At 40.0% G+C, this 10,000-nt stretch overlaps 1 protein-coding gene across 7 annotated transcripts in view; it reads right to left on the minus strand.

The window, feature by feature from the left end:
* The window catches only part of LOC135113762 (ras-related protein Rab-44-like), a 29,769-nt gene that overhangs the window by 11,089 nt on the left and 8,680 nt on the right, over positions 1–10,000 (minus strand). For 6 of the 7 annotated variants that reach the window (XM_064029339.1, XM_064029341.1, XM_064029342.1 and 3 more), the window contains 5 exons: positions 9,547–9,699; positions 9,248–9,299; positions 8,910–9,051; positions 1,234–1,438; positions 1–731 (listed from right to left, as the gene is read on the minus strand). The exon at positions 1–731 is cut by the window's left edge and continues 953 nt beyond it. In XM_064029339.1, the coding sequence (XP_063885409.1) occupies positions 1–731; positions 1,234–1,438; positions 8,910–9,051; positions 9,248–9,299; positions 9,547–9,699 (1,283 nt within the window). The remainder of the gene's footprint in view (positions 732–1,233; positions 1,439–8,909; positions 9,052–9,247; positions 9,300–9,546; positions 9,700–10,000) is intronic. The other variant, XM_064029343.1, reaches the window with a different exon arrangement.

The raw sequence follows: 10,000 nt of genomic DNA on the forward strand, positions 1-10,000 counted from the left end.
TTTCTTGTGCACTGCTGTATTTTTCCTGTACATCGCTGTGTTTTTTCTGTGTATTGCAGTATTTTTCCTGAATATTTTTGTGTTTTTCCTGTGTACTGCTATATTTTTTACTATCGCTGTGTTTTTCCCTTGTGTCGCTGTGCTTTTTACTATCATCGTGTTGTCCCTGTGTATTGTTATGTTTTCCCTGTGTGTCGCTGTGGTCTTTAGTATTTCTGTGTTTCAATGCCTCGCTGTAATGCAATTCTGCTTCCTGTGACTGCTGTGACGATTCATGCGATGTCCTGTGGTGCTGTGTTATGTGATGTGATGCTACAGGCTCCTCTGGTATTGTGGGATGACATGGTGACGTGTGATTGTTCGATCTTAGGGGTTTTCGTGGTGCGGTGTGCTGTTGGTGCTTAGTATCATGTTCCTCTGTTGTTTGTTGTGGTGGTGTGTGGCGCTGTGGTAGTGTGTAGTGCTCTACACTTTGCGTGGATTTGGTGTGGCGTGTGGCTGTGGCGCTGATGTCAGGGTGGAAGTAAGTGAAGGAGGTGTGGAAGGTGTGGTGGGTGTGATGGGTGTGCAGCGTGTGGTGGACCATGTGCAGGTGTGTGGTGGTGTGGAGGGGCTTGACAGGTGTAGTGGTGTGGAAGGGTTTGGCTGGTGTGGTGGCGAGGTGTGGCTGGAAGATGACCAGGGACGAGGAGTACCACTGGGGAGGAGATGAGGTGGTTGTCTTGATGCGCCTGGAAAAGTAGCGATGTTAAAGTGACTGTAAAGGAATGGAGTGGCCTTGCTTCACTTGAGAGAAAAAAATACAAAATATCTAACTAAATAACTGACTGACTGATTAACTAACTGACTGACTGATTAAATAACTAACTAAATAAATAAATAAAACCAACTAAATAAATAAATAAAGTAACACAAAAGCATCTTCCTAATCTTCTAATCTCCCGTTGAAGATAAACTGGAAAAAAGTTTTATCAATAATATGAACGTCAAATATTCACAAAAAGAACCTATGCCAAGTTCAGATGATCAGGAAAAATACAAATTCAAAGACAGAATGTCACACGAAGATATGAAAAGAGAAGAACAACAAAGAAAACGAAATTATCAATGAGAAGGATATATTAACTGACTGAGAAGAAAACAAAACGAAAATAAAACGTAAAATCACACCAGCTAGAAAACACACAGTTCACATAAAAGAAAAATAAATAAAAATATAAGGAAACACGATACCCGTCACAGATGCAGGGTTTCGGCAGCTCGGGGTTGCAGCATTCTCCCACAAATTTGGTCTGTTTTGCCTCTTTGTCCCCGGCATCGTCAGGCGTGTTCACCAAGGTCTCGATGCTGCGCGGAGACGTCTCAGCAGTAGGCGAAGTCTGAGTGAAGGACTCCTGGCGACGCAACAACAGAGGGCGGGCTGTGGAGGTTCCTACGGCTAAACGGGGAGAGGAAGGAGTAAGAGGCTGAGTTTAAGTATAAGGTATGATTTAACTGCAGGAAGATTGGTAGACTCTCACATTATTAACAGGAGAAACACTCGCTGAAATTCCGCTAATCATCTTTGTTGTCTTTAATGATATTCCCAGTAAGAGAGCAAAACGTCTTGATGGATGCTTGAATAATTTTATTTTTATTTATTTATTTATTTATTTTATTTTTTTTTTATGTAGGAGGGACACCGAGCAAGGGCAACAAAAATCCCCCCCCCAAAAAAAAAAAAAGGCCTACTGAAATGTAGGTCCCCGAATAGGGACCGAAGCGGTAGTCAAAAAATTGAAGGATAAGTGTCTTGAAATTTCCCTCTTGAAGGAGTTCAAGTCATAGGAAGGTGGAAATACAGAAGCAGGCAGGGAGTTCCATAGTTTACCAAAGAAAGGGATGAATGATTGAGAGTACTGTATTGAGAATACTCTCTTGCATTAATTAGAGAGGTAGACAAAATAGGGGAGGGAGAAAGAAGAAAGTCTTGTGCAGCGAAGCCTCGGAAAGGGCAGGCATGCAGTTAGCAAGATCAGAAGAGCAGTTAGCATGAAAATGGTGGTAGAAGATAGCAAGAGATGCAACACTGCGGCGAGGACAAAGAGGCTGAAGACAGTTAGTTAGAGGAGATGAGTTGATGATTCCACCCTATTTAGAAGAGCAGTATGAGTGGAACCCCCCACCTCCAACTATGTGAAGCTTACTCCATACATGGACGAATAAGCCCCCTGTACAGACTTAGCAGCTGGAAGAGAGAGAAAAATTGGAGACGTCTCTGAATGCTTAACTTCAAAGAAGCTGTTTTAGCTACAGATGAGATGTGAAGTGTCCAGTAAAGGACAGCCCGAGGATGTTTAGTATAGAAGAGAGGGACAGTTGAGTGTCACTGAAGAAGAGGGGATAGTTGTCTGGAAAGTTGATAGATGGAGGAGTTGAGTTTTTGAGACATTGAACGATCATAAATTTTGAAGAGATCAGAAGTGAAGCGTTCTGTGGCTTCCCTGCGAGAACTGTTTACTTCTTGAAGGGTTGGACGTCTACGAAAAGACGTGGAAAAGTGCAGGGTGGTATCATCAGCGTAGGAGTGGATAGGACAAGATGTTTGATTTAGAAGATCATTGATGAATAATAGGGAGAGAGTGGGTGACATGACAAAACCCTGAGAAACACTACTGTTAATAGATTTAGAACAATGACGGTCTACCACAGCAGCAATAGAACGGTCACAAAGGAAACTCGAGATGAAGTTATAGAGAGAAGGATAGAAGGTGTAGAAGGATAGATTGGAAATCAAATCTTTGTGCCAGACTCTATCAAAAGTTTTTGATATCTCTAAGGCAGAGGTCGGCAACCCAAAATTAGAGAAGAGCCACTTTCTTCAGACTTGACTGGAACCCAGTGCTGCTGGAGCCACAGCGTAAAATCTGCTACGAATGTGGATTACGAAATCTAATAAATTTCCTCCACACGAAAGTTAAGTAATATAACCATAGACAAAATAATCATACAAATTGTACCATAGTAGTAGTAACAGTAGTAGTTAATAATAATAATAATAATAATAATAATAATAATAATAATAATAATAATAATAATAATAATAATAATAATAATAATAATAATAATAATAATAATAATAATAATAATAATAATAATAATAATAATAATAATAATAATAATAATAATAATAATAATAATAATAATAATAATAATAATAATAATAATAATAATAATAATAATAATAATAATAATAATAATAATAATAATAATAATAATAATATTATTATTATTATTATTATTATTATTATTATATATGTGTATGTGAGCCCTGCATTAAGCTGCATAAGAGGTAGCATATAGAAGCTGAGTTAGTGGCAGCTGTGAGACGGGATGAACCTGGTCTCGTAGCAGAACTTAGCGACCTCGCCAGGACTGCTGGAGGTTCCATAGCCATGTGGGGGAGACAGTTGCTTGTAGTTTGTTTGGATATTATATTATATAATAATAATGATAATAATAATAAGAATAAGAATAAGAATAAGAATAATAAGAATAATAAGAATAAGAATAAGAATAAGAATAATAATGATAATAATAATAATAATAATAATTATTATTATTATTATTATTATCATTATTATTATTATTATTATTATTATTATTATTATTATTATTATTATTGTTAATTATAATTATTATTATTATTATTATCATTATTATTATTACTATAATCATTATTATTAATGATAATTTTATCAATAGAAATAGCAACTATCATGAATAGACAATTAAGTAGGAAGACACTCGTTTAACTTTATAATTCTATGATGGCGGCAAGTGAACAAATATGGTATATCATTTTCCAAACATATTAAGTATACTTACCATATCAGTATCTGGTCACCATGATGAGTTTAAACTGAGAAGAGAGAGAGAGAGAGAGAGAGAGAGAGAGAGAGAGAGAGAGAGAGAGAGAGAGAGAGAGAGAGAGAGAGAGAGAGAGAGAGAGAGAGAGAGAGAGAGAGAGAGAGAATTGACTTAATTAATGTGGTTTCTAGTCCTGTGTTTCTTTGGAGAGATGCTCAATGTTTGGCAAATATGTTGTCGTTTTGAGTTTCAGGCAGGACTGCAGGCTTGCATCATTCAATCGGCTGCGTAGTTTGTTTTTTTCATAAAGTTCATGCTAGAAAACACTTGTTCACACAGGTGAGTATATCCAAAAATAGGGAGAATGCCAAAGGCATATCTTTTCATGTATGTGTAAGTGTCTGGTAAGAAATTCCACACTTCATACACAATCTGATCTCGGTTTTGTAGCCCAGACAATTCCGTTCATTTGTGTTGAAATGCCAGTGTAGCATGTTGTTTCTCCAGGTTTTCAATATCGGAGACCATGCCTCTGAATTTTGAAGTCTATAAGTCTTTTCCTTGCAAATCAGATAATTTCAGTTCTAGTTCTGCTTGATTCACTCCAGTAAAAGCTGAAAAAATTGAGTGAGTCTGTATCTGCATCCAGGGGGTTGATCACAAATGACAACGTGGCCTTTTCTGAATTCTTGAAAACGCCCCTCAAAGGATTTTTTTTTCATTTTCATTAGTGCATTTTTTATGATATCAATATCCAGCTCAAAGTCTGTTCCTTCTCCAGATTGCTTTAATGAAGGAAATTGAATCATTGAGCCTCTCTCAACACCTCTAACAAACAAAGATAGTTTTCGTTCAAAGGAAAGGATTTCTTCCAAAAGCATCAGAGCAGTGTTTCTCTTTCCTTCTAGTTTCCTATTGAGCTCATTTAAATGTGAAGTGATATCCACCAAGAAGTGAAACTTCTGTAGCCATTCAGGATTTGTAAGGCATGCATATTCATGGTGGCCTTTCTCCTCCAGAAATTTCTTCACCTCCTCAAGGCATGCTGCAAAATGTGCAAGCACCCGACCCCTAGAAAGCCAACGGACTTTGTTATGTAAGAGGAGGTCTGAATACTGGAAATCGACTTCTTCCAAGTTCACGAAACTGTCGGTGGTTTAAGCCTTTTACCATAATTTTGTTAATAATTTTCACGATTAAGTCCATTACTTCAGTGAACTCTGATGGGCAAGTTTGTGCACACAATGCCTCTTGGTGAACGATGCGGTGAAATGATATTACTTCACGATTCAGCTCTCGTTTTAAGAGTGAAACAAACCCCTTATGTATACCTGTCATACTCGGTGCACCATCAGTTGAAACAGAAATAATGTGGTTGGTTTGAATTCCTTTTTCCTTAAGGCAGGTTATAATTGTTGTAAATATATCCTCACCTCTAATTTGACCAGTGAGAGGCAACAAGTCAATGAGTTCTTGTGGGCCTTCAGAGTTGACATACCTGCCAAGAAGAACAACTTGTGCAATGTCGTCAACATCACATGACCCATCACAAGCAATTGAAAAGCCACAGGCTGAATTGATGTCCACAATTTGCTGATTGGTGATGTCTTGTGCAAGTTTCAATGCTCCGTCCCTCATCGTTTTAGCAGACAATGGCATGTTTTTAATTTTCTTAATTATTTCATCCCTGTTTTTTAATTCTCTGAACAGATGCATTGCTACATTGATGAAACAATCTTTTATATAGTCACCATCTGTAAAGGCTTTCCACGTTTTGTTATCTCATGACTTATCACAAAACTGACAGTAGATGTATCGTTGGAGGACTTCAGCCATTTCACGAATACATTCTGACTTCGCTTTGCTCTGAGCTGCAGTTCCTCCACAGCTTTCTTTCTGGCATCTCCAACTGGATAGTTTTCAGCAGTCACTATGTTTCCTCTGAAAATGCCTCTCAAGGTTGGATTTTTTATTGTTGGCCAGTTCCTCACTGCATATGAGGCACAAAGGGTGCCCTCTAGAATTCTGAACAAATGCAAAGTGCTCGGTCCATTCACTCCTAAACTCTCTATTTTCATCTTCAATTTTCCTCTTCCTCGATGCCATTTCTTCAGTAATATCTTTCTTAATATCTTTCACTGAAGAAAAGGTCGTAATAGCGGCAGCAGGAGTAGTAGTAGTAGCAGTAGCTCTCTCTCTCTCTCTCTCTCTCTCTCTCTCTCTCTCTCTCTCTCTCTCTCTCTCTCTCTCTCTCTCTCTCTCATTTTTTTACGTGTCCTACGATAAGTTAGACAATTTTATGTATGTGGCAGGAGCCGCACATGTCTCTTGAAAGAGCCACACGCGGCTCCGGAGCCCCACATGTCTCTTGAAAGAGCCGCACGCGGCTCCGGAGCCCCACATGTCTCTTGAAAGAGCCACACGCGGCTCCGGAGCCCCACATGTCTCTTGAAAGAGCCACACGCGGCTCCGGAGCCCCACATGTCTCTTGAAAGAGCCGCACGCGGCTCCGGAGCCGCAGCTTGCCGACTTCTGCTCTAAAGCAACAGCAAAAGTTTCATGAAAATCTTTAAAAGAGGATGACCAAGACTCAATAAGGAAAGCCAGATCACCAGTAGAGGGGCCTTGACGGAACCCATACTGGCGATCAGATAAAAGGTTGTGGAGTGACAGGTGTTTAAGAATCTTCCTGTTGAGGATATATTCAAAAACTTTAGATGGGCAGGAAATTAAAGCAACTGGACGGTAGTTTGAGGGATTAGAACGGTCACCCTTCTTAGGAACAGGCTGAATGTAGGCAAACTTCCAGCGAGAAGGAAAGGTAGATGTTGACTTAGAGAGTTGAACGAGTTTGACTAGGCAAGGTGGAAGCACGGAGGCACAGTTTTGGAGAACATTAGGAGGGATCTCGTCAGGTTCATAAGCCTTCCGATGGTTTAGACCAGCGAGGGCATGGAAAAAATCATTGCGAAAAGTTTTAATAGGTATCATGAAGTAGTCAGAAGGTGGAGGAGAGGGAGGAACAAGCCTTGAATCGTCCAAGGTAGAGTTTTTAGCAAAGATTTCAGTGAAGAGTTCAGCTTTAGAGATAGATGTGATTGCAGTGGTGCCATCTTGTTGAAATAAAGGAGGAAAAGAAGAAGCAAAGCTGTTGGATATGTTTTTTTTTTTTTTTTGAGCAGCTGGAAAACAGACTTGGCATGGTTCCGAGCAGAAATATAAAGCACATGAGATTCTGGTGATGGAAGGCTAAAGTAACTTTTGTGGGCCACCTCTCTATCATGTATAGCACGAGAACAGGCTGTGTTAAACCAAGGTTTGGAAGATTTAGATCGAGAAAAAAGAGTGAAGAATGTACTCCTCCATGCCAGACTCTATCACCTCTTTTAGGCGCTCGGCACACAGAGACGGGTCTCTGACACGGAAGCAGTAGTCATTCCAAGGAAAATCAGCAAAATAACTTCTCAGCCCATCACCTAGCAGAGGCAAAATTCCAGAGGCACCTTTGCTTAGGGGGATCCTGAGGAGGGATTGGAGCGATAGGACAAGATATAGATATGAGATTGTGATCGGAGGAGCCCAACGGAGAAGATAGGGTGACAGCATAAGCAGAAGGATTAGAGGTTAGGAAAAGGTCAAGAATATTAGGCGTATCTCCAAGACGGTCAGGAATACGAGTAGGGTGTTGCACCAATTGCTCTAGGTCGTGAGGTATAGCAAAGTTGAAGGATAGTTCTCTAGGATGGTCAGTGAAGGAAGAGGAAAGCCAAAGCTGGTGGTGAACATTGAAGTCTTCAAAAATGGAGATCTCCGCAAAAAGGAAATGAGTCAGAATGTGCTCCAGTTTGGAAGTTAAGTCGTCAAAGAATTTCTTATAGTCAAAGGAGTTAGGTGAAAGGTATACAACACAGATAAATTTAGTTTGAGAGTGACTCTGTAGTCGTAGCTAGATGGTGGAAAACTCAGAAGATTCAAGAGCGTGGGCACGAGAGCTGGTTAAGTCATTGTGCACATAAGCACAATATCCAGCTTTAGATTGAAAATGAGGATAGAGAAAGTAGGAGGGAACAGAAAAGGGGCTACTGTTAGTTGCCTCAGACACCTGAGTTTCAGTGAGGAAAAGAAGATGAGGTTTAGTAGAGGAGAGGTGGTGTTCTACAGGTTGAAAATTAGATCTAAGACCGCGAATGTTGCAGAAGTTAATGAAGAAAAAGTTGAGGGGGGTGTCAAGACACTTATGGTCGATACCAAAAGAGCAGTCCGAAATGGGGACATTTATGGTCCCTCTCCAAGATGGGGACTCCGAGGCTGGTGTGGGAGTCGCCATGATACTTTTGAATTTTGAGTAAAGGGTGTGTGTGTGTGTGTGTGTGTGTGTGTGTGTGTGTGTAATTAGCTGCTTGTAGTTTTGTGTGCAGGAAGAGAGTTGTCTTTAGAGGACAGGCTGTGACTGCCCCCTTGTGTTATGAGACACAAAGGGAAATGTTCAGTGAGGTCAAAACTGGATTTAATGATAAGTTCACAGCACCCCTTGACCTCACTTTAGATTTCACTGGGAATAATTATCGTTTCGGCAGATGCCTACTGCCTCCTCCTACCAAGTGCAGTGTACCAAGTACAGTGATGTTTATTGTTAGATGAAAATATCTAGGGAAATAAAAAAAAAAAGAATAATAAAAGGAAAACAAATTAGTAAGTAGAAATGAGAAGTACATTATAAGCCTTAGAATCTGTTGTCAGTCTCTCTACCTGTCTGTCTTTCATCTGACTTTTCCTAAGGACGTGTGGGAAGGGTACCATTAATGTGTGGAAAAAAAAAACACAGATAAAACAGGAAAGATTGAAGACAAAATAATTAATTGAAACGAAAAATACATTACAGACACGAGAATCTATTGTCAGTCTCCCTACCAGTCTGTCTCTCATTTGAGCTTTCCGCGGGACGGGAATTAAGGGGGTCACCAATGTAGGAAAACCAGAAAATGAGAATGACAGAAGGGAAATAAATTAATCAACGGGAAGTACATTAAGTATTCGGAAATCTGTTGTTAGTCTCTCACCTGAGTTTTCCACGGGACGGGAAGGAAGGGCGCCGCCACACTCCACACAAAGGGCAGGCTGACTTAGGATCTCCTGCAGGATGCTCACCTCGCCGGGGGATGAAGGAGAGGGAGAATCCTGCTGCACCTCGACCTTCGTGTCCTGTGAAAAATCCTTCAGTTGTGGACTTTCCATCGTAAACGAATAAAAAAATAAATAAAATAAAATAAAAGGTAGAATAAGCGTTTGTTATAGTTACGCGTTGTTTTTATAGAGAGAGAGAGAGAGAGAGAGAGAGAGAGAGAGAGAGAGAGAGAGAGAGAGAGAGAGAGAGAGAGAAAGAGAGAACGGTACTAACCGAGAAGTAGTCGTCGTCATGCTCGTAGTCACTGGCCGTCCCGACACTACTACTGGGGAAGGAAAGTCGTAATTACCACTTTTATTTACTAACTTATCCATCTCTTCATTCTTCAATTAATTACAATGAACATGAAGGACTTTGGCATAGTGAGCAGTGACTTTAGACCCTACTTTCTGCTGATATAATTACAGACACTTATTTTCACCAGTGAAGTCCACACATTCTTTCGAGCTTACTAGAAGGATTAAGTAGTGGGTTATAGTCATTTATATTTTCACAGATTCTTTCTAGCTTACTGGAAGGATGAAGTGGTGGTGAAGAGCGGCAGTGAAGCAAGCGGGCGGGGTGGAGGACTGGTGCAGGCTACTCCACGCAGATCAGGAGGAGGTGGACTCTGGGAGGAGTTATCTTCTTCTCCACCTCCTACAAGATCCACTCTTTCCCTCGCCCTCAAGGAGAGAAAGAGAGATTACTGAATTTCTTGCTTCCACATTAGACTTCTCTTTCTTGTCCTTCCATTATTACACATTCTAGTTCCTGATTTCCCTTTGATCCTCTTTTTAAGTACTTTTCATACAACTATCTATCGTCTTTCTTCAATTATCTTGTCTTTTCACTCTCCTATCTTTAATTTCCAAACATCTTTCACTGGCCTTTATTTCCCAACCTGGGAAAAATTTTACGATTTCTTCATGTACTATATACAAATATTAATTAAATTTTTTCCGCTATGGTTGCCTTTAATAGTGA

The sequence above is a fragment of the Scylla paramamosain genome, chromosome 26 (assembly GCF_035594125.1).
Source record: "Scylla paramamosain isolate STU-SP2022 chromosome 26, ASM3559412v1, whole genome shotgun sequence".
Classification (NCBI taxonomy): Eukaryota; Metazoa; Arthropoda; class Malacostraca; order Decapoda; family Portunidae; genus Scylla; species Scylla paramamosain.